Source organism: Melanostigma gelatinosum (assembly GCF_949748355.1).
Source record: "Melanostigma gelatinosum genome assembly, chromosome: 21".
Classification (NCBI taxonomy): domain Eukaryota; kingdom Metazoa; phylum Chordata; class Actinopteri; order Perciformes; family Zoarcidae; genus Melanostigma; species Melanostigma gelatinosum.
In genome coordinates, this window is record NC_136654.1 from 4,002,096 (window position 1) to 4,020,561 (window position 18,466).

Here is an 18,466-nt window from a genome sequence, read left to right on the forward strand (position 1 = left end):
TTCATCCGCATATTTATATCAAGAATATCTGCTCATTATTGTGATTGAAGTGCAGCTCTCCATGGCTCACTGAGCTTTAAATGCTGCTCCCAAAGTACTGAATATTGACTCCTTATCTCAAAACGTGTAACTGGCACACTGGGTGAGTCTGTAAAACACACACACTCACACACACCACTCACATGCATGGACAGTATGCCGCTGTGACGCGTCTCCTGAGATATAAGCCGGCCTCTTGAGTATCTCAGGCATCAACACACGTGTCCCTCGAACACAGACATGTTGTTACCCCGCAGCTCACCCGGTGTGTGTGGAGCTACGGAGGCCCAAACAAGTGCAGCGAATGTAAATGTGTGCGGCACGCGGGGATGGAAGGATAAAGAGATGATTAAAGGGAGTGTTGGATAGGGCTGACAGAGTGTAAGGACTTGGAGGTGAAGGGAAAGAGGACTGATGGGGTGGGAGAGTGGAGGCGGATGGGTCGGACGAGCAGGGAGAGGGTGTCTGCTTTATCTCCCCGCGCAGTTTAAGAGCGTTACCATTTATGGTGGAGCTGATGGAATAGTTGCGCCTCGGCCAACTATGTGACACAGCCCGTAGTCTGTTTACTCGGGAAGGTCGACCTCTCTCTCTCTCTCTCTCTCTCTCGCTTTACATAAAGAACTTCCCCCTGTCTGCGTGGCCAGTCGTCCCCGTCTTCCCATCGTCTCCAGCCGGGTCCTTTCCGCTCCCTCAGTGATCCGCCGCGCGATGCCAAAATAGCTGGAGGAGAAGTTTAAGAGGCTCAGAGAGAAGACAGGGGCGTCAGGGGAGACGTGGGGAAATGCACGGTTCCTGTTTTTTGGAAATGGTTGCTGCGGTCAAAGTGGAAACCTTTTAGCACCGACATGAGGAGCTGTGGTCTTCTGCCACTCTAGTACACGGACTGTAAAACCCACGTTTAGTGGCACAAACACGCAGATGGCTCGTGTAAAAGACAGACAGCTGTAATAAAGATAGCGCTGTTATGTTGACCGGCTCTCAGTTTCAGGACTTTGGTTGAATTTTGAGTATTCTTGCTCTGCTGTTGGATAGCACTTGACTTTTTTTCTTCTAATAACTGATGACTGTAAATGTAGATTGTATGGACCCAGTAGCAAAGGTGAAATGCTGACCCTTTTGTCCTTGTTATCATGAAACACACAAAATGCATGCAGCTTTGGTTTGCGGTGCTTTTGCAATTAGCTAATCATTGCCGAACTCAAAAACCCAAACCGCATGGTCTTTTTTGGAAACCGCCAAAATTCAGTGATGCTCGACCGGACTTCCACTTCGTAGTGCGTTTCTCACGACTCGAGCGCCGAGACGGAACAATTAGCCGTGACGCATCAAGGCGTCAAGTATCCTTTAAAATCGATGGAAGCTGCTTCACCACCTGCCTCGCAGCGCTGAACTGTCACACACAGTAAAAGTGGAACCGTCGTGTGGATCTCACCGTCCCAAATTCCAGTGGCAGATGTGGGTCTGCTTCCACGGTGTTGCAGTGGAGGAAAAAAAAAGTGATTTCCTGTTGTGGTCATGTCTCTTTCATTACATTTATTACATATTACAAAACTGACTCTTGTGAAATGTAGCCACACTCACGGCTAAATGCTATGTCGGACATGTTATTGTGCGCAGAAATTTTTTTAATTTGTGAGGCAGGATTAGGTTCAGTTATTGTAAGGACTGAGATTATCGTCAGTTAAAGGTGATGGCGCGTTTAATTTCCATCGGTTATCGAATTAATGCACAGTAGTCTGTGTTTAAAGATCTCTCGATGCATTCTGATGCTTTATTATGCACACACACACACACACGTTAGCTTCTCCCCTTGCCAAACCCAGAGAGGCAATGAGAAGACCCTTTCTGTAATGCTTCTTGCTCCAACCAGAGGCAACGTTAACGCACATTTTGTCCGACCCTGCCTGAAGAATGCAGAGTTGGCATCTGAAGACAGTGGCCTCCCTCCAAGACAGGCCTAAGAAAAGTGTTTTGGTTTTTTTCCCAATTTGTACAATGGTGAGACGTGGACGGCAACAGCTGCTAATCCCGGTTTATTGAGGGATGGCTTTTCCAGCAATGGAAACAAAAAAAAAAGGGAGAATCAATGAGGTGATCAAATGTTGCATTCAGTCATTTCCTGGTTCAGTGAGATGTCAAATAACATTCTGCCTGTATTTAGCAAGTTCTCCTATCTTGCTCTGAATCTACAATGTCTCCCCTTTGCATCCAGCTTGTTGTATGGCTGTACATGTCCACAGATAATCCTTGAAGAGAGAGGGACAATTTATTATTGGACAACCTGCAGTTGATTTGGGAACATTTTGAAAATGGCAGAACTTATAAACCGGAAAACTGTGGACAAATCACATCAATAAATACTCTCCAGTTCATCACTAAAAGCATACAAACTGTGGAAACATGCAATGCTATTTTTACGAGTTAGGTCCAAATAGAATAAGTTCCCTTAACATTGAGAAAAGTCCATTGATGTAATACATTTAGATGTATGATTTAATTCATAACTTAAAATTAACTACCAATCAACATGAACAGGCTGTCGGATATTGTCTGCAAATAAAAATAGGCACGACAAGTTCTTGCAGTCCAAAGAAGCGGATGACTGCTCCTAGTCTGGGAGTTGTCGTGCTCAATATGCTAAAAATAATCATTAGCGCGGCAGATTTTGGAGCATTTCACATGCACTAAAAGCACGTCGGCCCAGCTAAGTCAACAAAAGCAAGCAGAGATTCGGTTAACAACACACACACACACACACACACACACACACACACACACACACACACACACACACACACAGGAAGAGTGACTTCATTCTCTGCTCATTTAGACATTACCCCACTACATCTTTACAGAGACAGAAATTGTTTGCTGCTATATTAATATTCAGAATGTGAAATGCAGCTCCTTTAAAGATAGAATGCATGTAACTAAAACAGCAAGGGCCCTAAGATTGACCCTTGTAGATAAAATCAGATGAATTCCGTGTTGTTAGTATCATCTCTGGAGTAGATCTCCCATCAAATATGTTAAGGAGTTGGTGCAGACCTTCAGAGACGAATCAACGCAATTCTTCAATCACAACCAAAGCACCCATAATTGTGAGTGTTTCATTCTCCATTTCATGCTTGAAATGTCCTCTTCTATAGCACGCCGAAGCAAACACACACACACACACACACACACACACACACCAGACCTATTGGTGCATCATCTACAGTCCAGGGCGCAGCATCCCCGTTTAGATTAGATCGCATCAGATTCGGTGACATTACATTTGCATTAACCAGATTACACTCTTCCTCATCGAACACACTTTCCCTCCTAATGCTGCTGCGGCCTCATTACCCCGGACACAGCCAGCGATGAGCAAAGCAAAGGGCGTCTCTTGGACACGTTTCATCTCCCTCTAGGTGGTTCACGCACCTCAGTCGCGCGTCTTTTTTTAGGTTCTCTTGTGCATTTGATGGGTGAGAACAATTTTTTTTTTTTTTTACAGCCCTGTCCCCTCGCCGTAATCTCGCATGATGTCTGAGGAATGTCCAATATACAAGCTGGAACAAGAGCAGAGCAGAAACAGTGGGGGGGAAAGAATGACCCAGACCTCGAGGCCAGATGTCTGCAGTCCAAGTCTCACCTCGTAAAAACTGTACTTCTCGTTCTGGCTTATCAATCGCATCTATTCTAAAGCTGTGTGTGGATATGTGTGTGTGTGTCCACAGGCACGGCTATAAGGTGTGAGTCTGAGCAGGGCTTTTGTTCATACACGGTAAGGCGTGTGGGAGCAGAGCTCACGGTGTGGCTTTATGCGTGTGGCCTGGATGTGTGGTGCTCATTTGTGTTCTTACACGAGTCTGTACATGAGTATTGTATACGTATCTGCGTGTGAGGGCATTCATCGTGAAAAGAACACACAAACATCCCGGCAGAGCATTTGTTTACCCCTTTGAACTTTTCTCAATCTCACAACGCGCGCGTGTGAGACGTGTGTGTGTGTGTGAGTGCGCGGCCGTTCATGAAGGATTTTGCCGCCGCTGCCGCGCTCATAAGAGCACAAACGAATGGACACAATGAAGCAGCGCGGGATCAAACGAACTGATTCGTCCGTGTCTGTGAACCCAGACAGACAGACAGACAGAAGAGACACAGACGGTGACAAAGAGGAGCTTCTTTTTCAGGAAGCCGGCTTTTGGGCAAATTCTTCTTCTTCTTTTTTTTAACAAGGAGGCAAGAGGGGAAAGACGTCGCCTCGCCCTCTTCTCTGCACTTTGTTCTACTCCATCCATTCAACATTGCACATGTGTTGCATGGTAGTACTTCAACTAACTTAACAAGTAACGTGATGAAACACACTTATGTTAAATCAGCTCCACTCTGATTCCCCAATTATTTCTCCTAATTTTAATTTCCGTCATCTCATTTAACAGCTCAGCTCAGAGGAGCCATAGTAACGACTTAGAACTTGTTGGAGATGAATGTATTCTTTGATTTTATAGAACATACGGACGTTATGAAGAATATTATTAATGCTAACATGACGATCCCATAATGGTCCAATGGATGTTTTCGTGACATCCCCCTACCAACAGTCAATTCTGGTTACATTTAACCATAATCTGACAAAAGTACTTCTAGTTGTCTAAATTGAAACCCCGCACATGCAGGCGGCAGATCAGAATGCGCTCGTATCAATAATTTTTGGGTCATTTTGGAAGGCAGTTACGACCTCTTTTGTCATTTAGGTATGATGTCTTGTTCAAAGTGGCAGTGACAACAAGTGCGGTAATTTATCAAAAGCCAGTGTTTCAAGCTCCAGGCTCTGAATCATGGTGCAATGTTTCATCTTGGTGTTGCTGGACCTTGTCTTGTGCCTCAGGGCCGACTGCTTCCTTCCTCCTGGTCTTAAGGGAGCAATGACTTAATACTAAGCAAGGACTTGGAAGGGTTGACTTGATTCAACTCCGATACGCTGTCAGGGTGCTCTAATTGAAGTTTTCCGCAGACAGTTTTGACTGCTTACGCTGAGCACACATGCCCATAGCGAATGACCTACAACAAGTCATTGACTTAGTTAGTTTCAGCTCCAATTTAAAGAGTGACTTAACACCAAGCTGAAAAGCTTTGTTTCACAGCCCTGTTTGGTTTAGAGTTTGAAGTCTGTTGCACCAACTCTTCATATAACGGTGTGATCCAAAAAGTGTTCTTACTGACCTAGAGTGCACTTCACTGCAGCACGGTTTTTAGAAATAGGCTTGGCTTTCGGGCAGGAGTTAAATGAGAAGAGCGATTCCACTTCTCAAATCTGTACATTAAATATGAAGGTTCGAGGAGCCGTAAGTTAGCCTAGCTTAGCATAAGGGGGGGGGGGGGGATCTCTAAAGCTCTTAAGCTCAATAATAAATCTGTTATTTATTTAGTTTGAAAAAATTATACAAAAAAAAGTAAATACAACAATTCCCCATTTTCAGGGGCGGGATTATGTGCCTGATTACTGTGCGCTAAACGAAGCTAGCTGTCGGCAGGCTGTAGCTTTATATTTAATGGACAGATGTGAGTGGTATCAACCCTCGGTGCAAATAAGTGCATTTTCCAAAAAATGTTCCCACAACAAAACAATATTTCAGCTGGAGTTAAAGGGATAGTTGTGAATGTTATTTTTGAAGTGCGGGTGGGTCAGGTATCCATAGTGAGGGTGTACAGTGGATGGCGGACGTCCCCAGTTTGGAGTAGCGAGCAGGAATAGCAGCACGGAAGCTAAGCAATGTGCTGCTGTTTTTAGCCACCGAAAAAAAGATGGGGGACATGGTTGTTCCAACACGCCTGCTTTAAAATGTTAAACATTTAAAATGGAAGCACTCTTCAAAGCCACTCCATTGACAAACACAGTAACTTTAGCTGGCAGAACAGGGGAGCTGTTGTCACACAATAACACAAACTAACTGATGAAGGCAGCGGTGGACCACTCCCCTGTTCTGCCAGCTAAAATAACTGTTTTCATCAAAGGATAATTGTGGCTTTGAAGAGTGCTTCCATTTCATTTTAAATGTTTCTTCCTTCAAAGCAGGTGTGTTGGAACAGCCATTTTTTTCCCCCATATGACCGGAGAGCAACGTAACAACACCAGCGGCAATATTACATAATAAAACGACTCACTGTGTTTTTGGAGCTCCAGACAAACTGGTGCCGTGATGCAGCACGAGGAGCTGTTATTCCACCGGTGATGTTGCTCTCTGTGTTCCTTTCTCCTCGTGTATCCATGCTGGTGTTGACTCATCGCTGCTTAAACTGTCGCGGCGTGCAGTGATTAGTGGCAGCCCACCAGGACAGGCTGAACGACACACATTGTGTTTACATTACATTACCTCTTGGTTCATCCTGGGGACAATGGCTCTGCTGGGACGACGCCTCTATTTACACACACACAGAGGGATATTGAGACTGTTATAAAAGCCAGTATCATACACACCTGTGCGCACATTTGCTTACGCTTTTACGACGGAGAACATGCAGACACGGATCGGGCCCTCGACACCTTCCATCTTCTGTGTCGCGTCAGTGCAAACCGTGTGCATGACAGCGCGTTTGAGTTGTGTAAACTGTTCATTGCGTGGAGATGAAAGGCCTCATGAGGCTTGTCCGGAGTGTCGCACAGCCCACAGACACATAACCGAGGCGGCTCCTTTCTCCTCGCCGTGGATGCCTGATTTGCATACTGCGTCGTATTCGGATGTGCCGCGCCTTTGATCTTTTGGTGCTCATGTTCTGTCTCTTGTCTGTCTGCATTGCCTGTCTTTCTGTGTTTTTTTTTTTTTTTTTTCCGGCACATGCACACCGGTTGTTTGATCTAGATGTGAGTGGCAGCCCAATTCTCGGATGAGCTTTGTGCAGGCACATTCAGCAGCAGCATTGTGATCGGTGTGTGTGTGTGTGTGTGTGTGTCCTGGTGTGAGATAAAAAAAGAGTGTGAAAGGACAGATTTGTCACATTTTAATTGAATTTAGCCATTGGCATATTTGCTCTCCACAGTATGTGTTGTCACTGTAGTCATATAAACATTTTCATCCCCTGAAAAGTGTAGCTACAAGCATCAACCATGCATTAACGTCTCCTCTCTTTTGGTCTCTGTGTGTCTGTCTGTCCGTGTCTCCGTCTCCAGCCCGAGGAGTTGACCAATGCGTTGGAGATCAGTAACATTGTGTTCACCAGCCTGTTCGCTCTGGAGATGCTGCTGAAGATTTTGGTCTACGGGCCCTTCGGCTACATCAAGAACCCCTACAATATCTTCGATGGCTGCATCGTGGTCATCAGGTGAGCGGCAGAGAAAGATTTCCTGACGACGGGGGCTTTTCACAGAGCCCCGAAATGAAACACAATCTTTTTCTCGCAGCTCTGCATATGAATGCAGAATCTGATTATAGAGATGAACATGAAGATATACAGTGTGTGTGTGTGTGTGTGTGTGTGCCACTCTTCTCTTTGGACAGCGTGTGGGAGATCGTAGGTCAGCAGGATGGCGGTCTGTCGGTGCTGAGGACCTTCCGGCTAATGCGGGTGCTGAAGCTGGTCCGTTTCATGCCGGCCCTGCAGAGGCAGCTGGTGGTGCTTATGAAGACCATGGACAATGTGGCCACCTTCTGCATGCTGCTCATGCTCTTCATCTTCATCTTCAGGTAGGCGGAGGAGGAGTGAGCGACCTTGCGTCCCGTCTGACACGGCAAAATGTTTCGATTTCACAATCGGATCCAAAAAAAAATGGGTGAACTGTCAAAATCCAAGAAAGTTGAAAATAGAAAACAGAAGAGGTGAGTTGAAGGGGCCGTGAAACAAATTTGGAGTTCAAAGCACAGTGGTGTGGAGTGAAAATAAATTGGTAGATGAGTACATTGTGATGTCAACATGGGAAGCAAGGAGCAGAGAGAAGCCGTGATCAGTACAGACGTGAAGGGGAGATCAGTCGATGGGGTGATGCGACTTAAGTGATTCCCTGTTTTCGTCAGCAACCCTTCCATTTGCCTGGTTAGGCCTGTGGCTGAGCTCAACAGAATCCAATGTGTGGAGGCTCTCTGCGCGCACACACACACACACACACAAAACTTAACTACGCTTCAAATCTAAAGTATTTCTCGATAAGATTTATTATGCATGACTAAACAGCGTCATCAAAGAAAAAGAACAACATCTTTATGTATTTCTTATCAAATGTTTAACACTCGAAACCAGATATGATTTAATTCCTAAGGACGGTGTGGGTGTGGTTTGATCAGATGTGATTGGCAGTGACCAAACAGTCCACCGACTGTCATCAGATTCTGTTTTAAATCATGCAAAATCTTAAAGTCTTAAGAGAGATGTTTGGTGTTTCCTTCCCAGGGACTACAGATGTAAATTAACTCATAGCTAACTCTGGTACAGCTAAGAGGGTGTGCAATAAACAAATAAAATAACAAATACACATGAATATTTAATTTTTTTTAACTTGCCTGCACGCAGTAATGTCGAACAACTACCAGTGACTGTGTTAGTAGAAACAACACTGTCACGATCTGGCCTAAAGTCAGTGACAAAAAAAAAGAAGGGAATCACACATGAAGTACTTAAACAACAAACAATTACATGTATTGTAAACTTAAAGGAATTCAGAGTAAATCTATGATTGAGGGATTGCCTCCTCGCGGCTCTCAACATGGCAATGGCTGAGCCGGCGTCTAGCAGCCAATGTTGCTAACAGCGGGAACAGGGCCAACAATTTAATTGGTAAACTTGGGCAAAGTGTCTCCACCCACAAGCAAGAAGCTTTAGATTTCAGCTCCATCTTAGTCGTGTGTGTTTTGGTGTATCTGAGCATGAGCGGCTTCATTTCAGCAGCTTGTTGGGATGTTTGTATACCCGACTGCACATATATGAGGCCACACATGCACTTCAGTAGACACACACGCAGAGCTCCAAGAGCCTTGTATATGCGTCTATAAACAGCCTTTGATTTGAGTGAAGAGTTGCCAAGTTGACACCGCAGAGGCCTGCTCATTGATCCCTCAGCTCCAGTTTAGCGTCAGCGTCTGTTTCTGAATAAAAGACTGCTGGTTCCACAATAGAAACACACCACGGATTAGCCGTCTTGCTGCATGCGGCGCTGAACTCTCTTTGTTGCGGTGTTGTCACCGCTCGGCGCTGCACAGATGAAACAGATGAGATGCGACGAGTTACGTTGGACGGAGCCAGGCTAGCTGTTCCCACCGCTGCTTCCAGCCGTCGTGCTAGGACGTGCTCATCAACTCCCAGCTCGATCTCCGTAAAGAAAGGAGATATTGTTGAACTGCTCCTTTCATTTCCAAACTATTGTAAACACCTTTTAGTTGGGTGAAATATTGCCTTTGTTTCTAAGTATGACTATGAGGTGTCACTGACATGGTCTGTGACGCTCTCCATGGTGCTGAACCTGAAAAAACAAAACACTTCGTCTCCCTTTCTTGGCAACATTACTGTCACAATGCATTATGGGCCAACTGTTCATGAACCAACATTATATTACCTGACTGACAGTAAATGGCGTTTTTGTTGCCTGTGATACTTTTTGGGGTAATAAAACGAACTAATGAATACTTCTATTCACGCTTATTTGTGACAATCCCCTGAGCAGTCATTGCCATTCATGTTCAGTGTATTCTGCGTGAGCTGCCATGCAAGCAGCAGGTATTATCAGCATGATGGAGTCAAAACAAGTCCTTTCAGCATGTTTATTTCTGTTGATTTGTCCTGCATCTAACGGGTTGGCCTGACGTAAACATGTACCCCTCTGTTTCCTGTTTGTTTTCTCCTGGCTCTCCCTCCTGTGTCAGTATCCTGGGGATGCATCTGTTTGGTTGCAAGTTTGGATCCGAGGGGCAGAGTGGAGACACCCTGCCGGACAGGAAGAACTTTGACTCCCTCCTCTGGGCCATAGTGACCGTCTTCCAGGTGAGCAACATACTTTTCTACCCATCCTCTACTCCGTGAAACGCTCGACTTCGCAGTCTGTTGACATGAGGTGACAATTTTGCAGCAGCATGACCTGAAGCCAATGTGACTGCATCCACCATCTGGAATCTCTGACTTCCTGTGTGATCAAACCGTACCGGCTGAAGTGCCCTGAAGCAAACCAACATCTTCCCTGCGTCATTGGCGCTGACTGAACCTGTCCCCATTCAGAGGCTGACAAGACAATTTCCTCCTGAATAAATAAAACATAACGAATCAAATATTCCTCTTCACTCTCGCAACATGTCTGGCCTTTATCTAGCTCCCTCATTTTCTTCCACTCGATCTAATTCCCATTTCCAAGTATCTTATAGGCTAAGTAGGCCTGCCGCTTGCCTCATGTCACCTTGGATTAGTGATTAGGCCTTCTGTCAGGTCCGACCATTCATCCATTATCTATCTATACTACTGTATGGTATTTATCACCCTAAATATAGTACCCATATATAATTCAGTGAAACATCTGATCAGAGATGATGTAGCGTAAACGTTAGCATTTCCGGCTAACTAGCTTCCTTTCTACCTCTTACCCAATGTTGCTGTCAAAGCCAACTAGCACTTTGATAACAAACTACATTAGTTTGTGTGACGATATGTTTTGATGAAGCCTGTTCCTAACTAGCACATCCGCTGTGTGTTATAGCACCCATTATGTCGTTAGCTTAGCTGGCTAGCTTCAGCTGATGAAATCTGCTAATGACAGCATGGATGGATTAGTCAACGGGCAGAAAACTACCACAAAGAGACACAGAACGACTACAAAGAGACACAAGTGACCAAAAGAGACAAAGTGACCACAAAATGAATCAGAGTGACTACAAAGACAAAGAGAGACACAAAATCATGGAGAGACAACAACAAAAAAAGAGGCAAGAGCGTCACAAAGTCTGCCTTTCTTGCACTTATTTAGGAAATATGGTCGGGCCTTTTGCATGTCTGTGTCCAGGGGCCCGTTTGTTCATAAAAAATGCCCTGAATGACGTTTGTCACTTCAGCCGTTAAAGTCATGGTTGCCAGCTAGCAAGGAGAAGCCTGCTTTTGTACCCAGACCTTGGCGTGGTAAAACTACCACCGTTAGAAAGTTAAACAGCATGAGTGCCTAGTTCGATAAGCATAGAAACAGTATCTAAGGGAGGATGAGGCTTAGCGAGCGGCCAATTTATCAAACAGGTGTTATTAAACTCCCACAACAATTGCTGAACCAATGTGCTTTTTCCCACAAATGCTTTTTCCTCTCCTCTCCAGATCCTGACCCAGGAGGATTGGAACAAGGTGTTGTACAACGGCATGGCCTCCACCACTCCTGTAGCCGCCCTCTACTTCATCGCTCTCATGACCTTCGGCAACTACGTCCTCTTCAACTTGCTGGTGGCCATCTTGGTCGAGGGTTTCCAGACCGAGGTACAATGTTGCTGGTTGAGCTATTTCGTCTTAAATCTGAAAGCATCTGCCAAGAAATCGGCCAACGGGTTGAGCTTATTTATCTCCATTTAAAAAGCAGGTCAACTGGTTAAATCTCGCACTGTGGTCTGGCTTGCTTCCAGGTGTTAACACAAATCATTTCTGAAGACGGTGAAAGTGTCTTGGAAAGTATTCTCATCATCATTCCGCCCTGTTTAAACGCATATACATATATATATTATTTAATTATTTTTTAGAAAATTAGCATTTGAGGCTGAGACATGAGGCTAAACTACTCAATGGACTGCATATTGTTTCCGTGCAGGCACGCATAACACCAATGGATGGACACATACATAACCAACTCATGCACTGTGGGCATTAATTAACCTGTACCCTTTCTTGCGCTCTCTGCGGCGGGTTATGCGAGGACATGAGAACACACACGTTGCAGCGTCCCCCCCCTCCTCTCCTCTTCATCTTCACCTCGCTGTCAGCCTCTTCTCCTCCCACTCCCTCCCTGCTATCTCAGCAGTCATCTTCATGTTGCTGCTTATTTGCCATGTCATGCCATAAAGCGCATCATAAGAAAACTATGTCTGCTAGACTAGACTGTGCATCAGCCCGCATCACCTCGTTTCATTCTCATGCTCGGGTGACTTCTTCTCATGCCCCCCCCCCCCCCCCCCATAGTTCCCCCTCCTTAGGACAACTCTTCTTATGTCATACAGCAAAAATGATATGTTCTCCACCACCTCAATGTGTTATTGATTCTTCTCTGACACAGAACAAGGGTAAGAAGCTGTTGTAGTTTTTACACACAGCAGCTTGGGAAAATACATTTCCCTGAAGATTTTTCGCGGCAAGCAAAGAAGCTGAAACTCATTGAGCGACCACTCTTTACTTTTCAGCTTTGCTGAGACGAGATGGAGAGAGTAAATCACACGAGTATTCAGCCTATCTCCAGCCGTCTACTTGTCTCCCCCTCTCTTTCTCTTTTTAAGAGGTGACAGCACCTATGCTTTGATCTCCGACACTCTTTGGCTCTTGGGGCGAGAGGATAGAGAGAATAGACGGCGGGTCGCAGGGAGAGAGCTTGACAGCCTCATAAAATATGGATTCATTTAAATGGGCTTCTCCTCCTATTGTGCTCATCTGCTGTACAACTATCAAGTGCATTGCTATGGTGAATGGAGCCACATGGGTGGTGGGAGACAATGACCAAAGCTGCTTAAGATGAAGGCTTTACATGGAGGCCAAGACTGGAGTTAATGCGTTTCTGGTGACTTTTTAAAGTCCAACTGACACCAAAATTAGGTCTTGCTCGGTTTGGGTTGTATTCCTATTAGGTGAAAATTGTAATAAGCAAAAAGAAAAATTTAGATTTTCAACTAGCACTGTAATTTGATTGGTGCGATACCTGTGTGGGCAGGAACAAAAGATAATTCATAAGAGAGAGGTGAGGTACTTCTTGCAGTAGATAACGGCGAGAAAGAAATACGTTTTTGTTCCCGTTTGAATTGTGCCAAACACATGATGTTTGTCAACTTAAAAGATTACTTTGCAAGTCGAAAAATCCAAGTTTGCTGTAGGTTTGTGAAAATATCATTTCGTTTTGTGTGAAACTCTCGTCTTGCCCAGTATACCACCAACACCAACATTCATTAATTCAAGTCATTAACTTGGCACATTTCACGTTGTTCTTGCAGAACGAGGAAAAAGGTATTAAATGACGTTAAATTCACAAAGTCTGGCCATGTTGAAAGCTGCAGCTATGCGAGAGGAGAGTTAATCAGTTTGCTCGTGTGAGTACATCCCAGTACGAAACACACAGGCCTCGTGGCTTCAACGGGAGAGAAAGTTAACGGAACTTTTGGGTGATTCTAATGACAGAATCAACGCAATGGCACAATTCAAACGGGATCCAAAAAACATTTTGTCTCTCGCCGTTGACTGCCGTACATTTCTTTTCCAAAATAAGGTCCCAAGGTGGTCAACTGGAAGGGGCGGGACTTTTCCTCTGTCATATATCACTCAAATTCCAACGGCCTACTTGAGGACGGACGTTGTTAGCCGTTGCTTAGCGCATTCTCTCTCTACATTATTCCCTACATTACACACAGTTCTGATTCAAATCATGTTCACTGGGGGTACATTTGACTTGTGGCAAACAATGCTAACGCTAAGAAGCTAGGCTCACCAACTAGCTTTTTTTGCGTCTTTCAGCTCGTTGTTTTGGCTTTCCGGCCTGCAGCTCTGCTCTTTTGGTCCGCCCTCATATATCGATCTCATTGTCTCATTTCCAGCTGCAGCAGGCAGCTGCTTTTTTGTTTTGTTTAGTTTTTGAGCAAAAAAAGCTCTAAAGATCCTCTCCCTGCTACCTGCCTGTGAAATCTTCAGACACATACAGATTCTCATACAAATTAGACCAAATGTAGAAACCCCCTCATTGTCCTTCCCCTCTGCTCTTCTGTATCATCCCAGAGCTGTCGGTTTAATTCTCCCTCTCCTTTTTCAACTTGGCGTCCTTTTTTTCTTCTTTTTTTTTTACAAACACTACATTTATTTTTAGTCAAACTTTCCCTGCGTCAGGGTTGCTAGGTAACGGGCAGTTTGATTGATGTGAACCAAGCCAGGAGAGATGTACGGCTGTCTAGCCAAGACACGCAGAAATGTGTCACTTCCAATATGCCCATATTGCTTTGGACGTAAAGGATTGCTTTGGACGCTTTGGACGTAAAGACAGAAGGGAAATCATGTGATGGAAGGTGTTTTCTTTTTTTCCTCAATCATCTTTTACCTGCATTTATTTTCTTGATTTAACTCCTTCCTCCATCCTCTTCATCTCCTCCATACTTCCTGTTATCTATGTCTTCCTCTCACTGTGTCTCTCTGTTCAGGTGTGTCAATGTGACAGAATCCAATATCCGCCGCAGAGAGTGCAGTGTTTATCTATGAACAACAAAGAGACAAGAGCTGCTATTCTTTTCTTTTCTTTTCTTATTGCACCTCTCACCCTGACAATAAACATACATTTCACACGCACACATGTGAACATGCACGATTCACATGCACTTGTCGGGTGAGCTGCACAGGAATGCATCCGGGGGCCGAGCACACCGTGCCCTGAGCGGAGGTGAAAACGTGGCCGTGCTCTTCACCTCTGGACTCCGCTGGCTTGACTTTTCTCCTGCTTTCAACCTGTATATTCAACTCGCTGAAATACGCTGAAATGACTGCACTCTGTGATTCAGGGCGGTTGCTCTGAAACGCCGACATGTTGCACGGTGAAGTCGAAACTGTTACCAACAGGCTGAATGTCCTTTAACTCTCTCCTTCTGCTCTTGTCTACTGCTGTGGTTTCCGCCTCTCACCTCTGTGCCTCTTTTCCTCCGTGTCGCCTCCCTCTCCTGTCCGGCTGCAATGATCACTCCCACTATAGGAAGTGTGCAAGCGGGACGACTTGCATGTCCAGCCGAGCCTTATTCAGCTGCCTGTAGACTCAGGGGTATGTAAAGCACTGCAGCTCTGCCTTCCCGTCCTCCCCTCTGCCCTCCCTCTCCACCCGTTTCTCCTCACCCTTCCCTATGGAGGCTTTGCAGTCATGTGTCGGGTCTCTCAGCAGCCACAGCTGGAGGTTGCATTCTTGTCATAAATTGTTGAGTGTACAATAGGAGCAGAATAACTCAAAGTTGGCTGATTAACAAACCCGCTAAACCATTTATCACACTCCATGCTCGCTGCTAGTGTCTCAAAAAGGGGCCGCTCCACCCAAATTACAAAAGAAAAGCTGCTGTATTTTCTAATTTGCCATTAGTGGTATTGCGCCATGCAAATAGTTTTATTCACAGAGGTTTTTTTCCACTGAATGTTTTGCTGCCAAACCAATTCAATAGAGTACCGAATGTTGGAAGTGAAAGGCAAGTTCATTTCAGCTCAGACATCAGCTGGCTTGCAATTGGAGATCTTCCAAAAGATGAGCAACCGTGTTAGAAAATCAGGTTCTTTGATTGAAAAACAAAAAAACAAAACAAAGGTACAAGCCTTTGTACGTTGAAGTGAGCATTATGGTGAATATCCAATCACAAAGCTTAAAACAAAGCAATCGGAAGCTCAATATTACTCCTTGTAGTTCAAATCAATCAGTTTTCTTTCGTCTGGCTCAGTGTTGGGCCGTAAGGAGTCCCCAGCAACGAGCAGTGTAACAGATCACAACTTCCAAAACAGTTGTTGGCTAGCGAAGGTAATGTGATAATACTGTATACAGGTAACTTAACTAACTACCTTTCATGCCATGTAATAATTCAAGAAATGTTCTTACATGGCATCATGTATTTTGAATGACTTTCACTTCCTGAGTAACTTGCCCAACACATGGTCTGGGTTAACTCTGAACAGATTGCGGCGCTCTGTTCCCAGTTACGACAACCACTGGCTTCGTATCCCGCTGGGGCTTATGGGTAGAGAACCATTTCGTCTCTCCGAACTGGTGGCAAAAAAAAACATGATTTTGCAGAAACCAAGTTGAAATTGTTAAAACTGATGTCCTTAACCAGACACAACCAAACCATCAACATAATGGCAAAAAGTATTTCTTTCTGTGGTGTGGTGATGGTACAAGCCTCGACAATTGAAATCTTAAAACCTCTAGTGAACCGGCATCGCTCAACACCAATTGGGCTAAATGGAAATGCATGTACGGTATTTTTGAAAGTTGAGTGACCATAATAGAGCTGTAGAATCACCTATGTTGACAAAAAGCAGAGGACCTCCAACATGGCTGCCAGAGAACGTGTCACATCGTCAAAAAGTCCTCGAACCCGCCTCCTGCATGATGCCCTTGCTGCTGAAACCAACCGAGGCAGCGAGTGACTGTTCAGAAGAGAAAGTGCTTCAAGACTTGCGTCACTTTTATCGTGTGTCTTCCTCTTCATGTTCTTTTTTTTAAAAAGCAGACTCCGCGTCAAAGCTCAGATTGAACGCTCGCCTCCCACCAGCCCTCCACCCCTCTCTTTTTTTCCGAATTCTAGCCGCGGGGGTAAGATCGCTATACCGATGCTGTTAAAAAAAATCTCTCTCTCGCTCCGTCTTTGTTTTATCTGACTGGAGGATAGAGATGAAGCGAATGAGAGAGAAAGAGGGGGATTGAGTGCCGGGTTTTTGTGTGTTTGAGAGGCACCGGCACAGCCAGATAAATCCAGCCGGACTAGAGGATGAGAGCTAATAAAGAGAGGGGGGGGGGGAGATCAACTCTGTTTGCATTACCCAGGCTCTTAAGGCAAGGTCAGAACACTCTGGAAACGTGCTTTTAATGATTTGAGTGGAGTCTGCTGGCTGGTTATACCTGTTGTTATAGTTTGATTTACCTACATTGACTTTTAAAACTTTGCATTCATTGTATGTACGAGCCGCCTGCAGATGTCCAGGACTGCCAATATTATAATAAAGTCATTCAATCAAATAAAAAAGGAACTTAAATTTAATTTCCGTTTTATTTTGAAGTTTATGGTGCGCATTAACTTCCAATTTGGAAATTAATTTCATCATCATTTTGATTTTCATTTTGGCAATAACTGCTGCGGCGTGGAGCATGAATCATACTTTTTGGTGAATCACTTCGTTTTCATCCGGTTTCTCTTGGAGGTGTCCTCAAATTGACTTGTTGTCAAATTTCCGTCCAACTATTGGATGGAAATTAGGCACACATTGTAATAACTTCAACTGATGAGGCCATCTGCCTCTGCTATTCTTCTAGTTTTATTGCTAATAAACAAAAGAAAAAGCCACAATGTCACGAATGGTGAGTACGGTAAACTGTAAACATCTGACGGTTGATCATGTTAGCATGCTGACGTTAGCATTAGCTCAACGCTTGGCTAAGTACAGCCTCGTAGACCTGCTAGTGTGGCTGCAGACTCTTGATCCATTTAACTTTCACTAAAAAAGAAGACAAAATGAAGACATTCTTAAAAGTCTAGTTTGTGTTTTTTTTATATTTTTGAAAAATAATGATTGTGACAGCTAAGTTAATTTCCATTGAAAAGATGGAAATAAGAGATGTTGTTATTTACAGTGAGAAAAATCTACTTTGATTAAATGATTTCATTTAAATATCAGCACCCTTGGACTTCCATACCTGTGTTGTTGTGGCGGACAATGATGTAGTTAGTTTAGACGTTTGCTACAACAGCACAGGTATCCGATCCAAATCTGGACCGATGCGTCTCAAATGCAGCTGTGGTACGATGCAATTTTGGTGGACACACACACACACACACACACACACGATTACACCTCTTCCTCCTATCAACATCCACCCGCCGTCTCCCATTCACAGCCTTTTTAAAGCGGTGTAATTGAGATGCCCCGGTGTCTGTTATTGTCTGGCTATCAGCAGCAGGCCTGGTCTGGCCTATCTCCTGCTGCCACCACCGTGCCCAAATTGGGGTGGCGAAGTGTAAACAAGCCATCCAAACTACCGGGCTATTTCAGGACAAGGATTTCCCTCGAGTCCAGTCGCCCTCGCCACCCCTGCTCCAAAGCAATCATCTCCACCTTTGCTTTCACACCCGTGAAACCTCCAACACTCCCTTCCGCTCACTGATCCTGGCCCGCAATCTTTCACATTAACACCAACGTACTAAAGCATTATCTGACTAACACCTCATCCGTCCCCAAGATCAGTATTAAAACCAAAAAAATGCAAAGGCTTCTCTGAAGATTGCTTCTTATTTAATTCCTGAGATGCCTTAATCTGGAAAATAAGAGAAAACTTGATGTATGTTTCCTTTCCACTCTGGCTGGATCTTTTTTCTATCAAGGATTTGTTTTCTGACAGCGTGGATGAGGATTCATGTCTGCCTTTGAAGAAGTTGGTACATAATGTACTAGAGAGGGAAAGGGAAAAAAAGAGACAAAAGAAAAACACTGAGAAGATGATGCAGACAGACAAGATGGAGAAGACGGAGAATGTTAAGGAGAAAACAGCAAACGGGGGGAAAGAGAAGGA

The 18,466-nt window shown here is 44.6% G+C and overlaps 1 protein-coding gene across 1 annotated transcript in view; it reads left to right on the forward strand.

Moving 5' to 3' along the window:
- The window catches only part of cacna1g (calcium channel, voltage-dependent, T type, alpha 1G subunit), a 178,475-nt gene that overhangs the window by 99,689 nt on the left and 60,320 nt on the right, over window positions 1-18,466 (forward strand). The window contains exons 11-15 of the mRNA XM_079293010.1: window positions 7,199-7,350; window positions 7,527-7,712; window positions 9,879-9,996; window positions 11,302-11,457; window positions 14,900-14,965. Of these exons, the coding sequence (XP_079149136.1) occupies window positions 7,199-7,350; window positions 7,527-7,712; window positions 9,879-9,996; window positions 11,302-11,457; window positions 14,900-14,965 (678 nt within the window). The remainder of the gene's footprint in view (window positions 1-7,198; window positions 7,351-7,526; window positions 7,713-9,878; window positions 9,997-11,301; window positions 11,458-14,899; window positions 14,966-18,466) is intronic.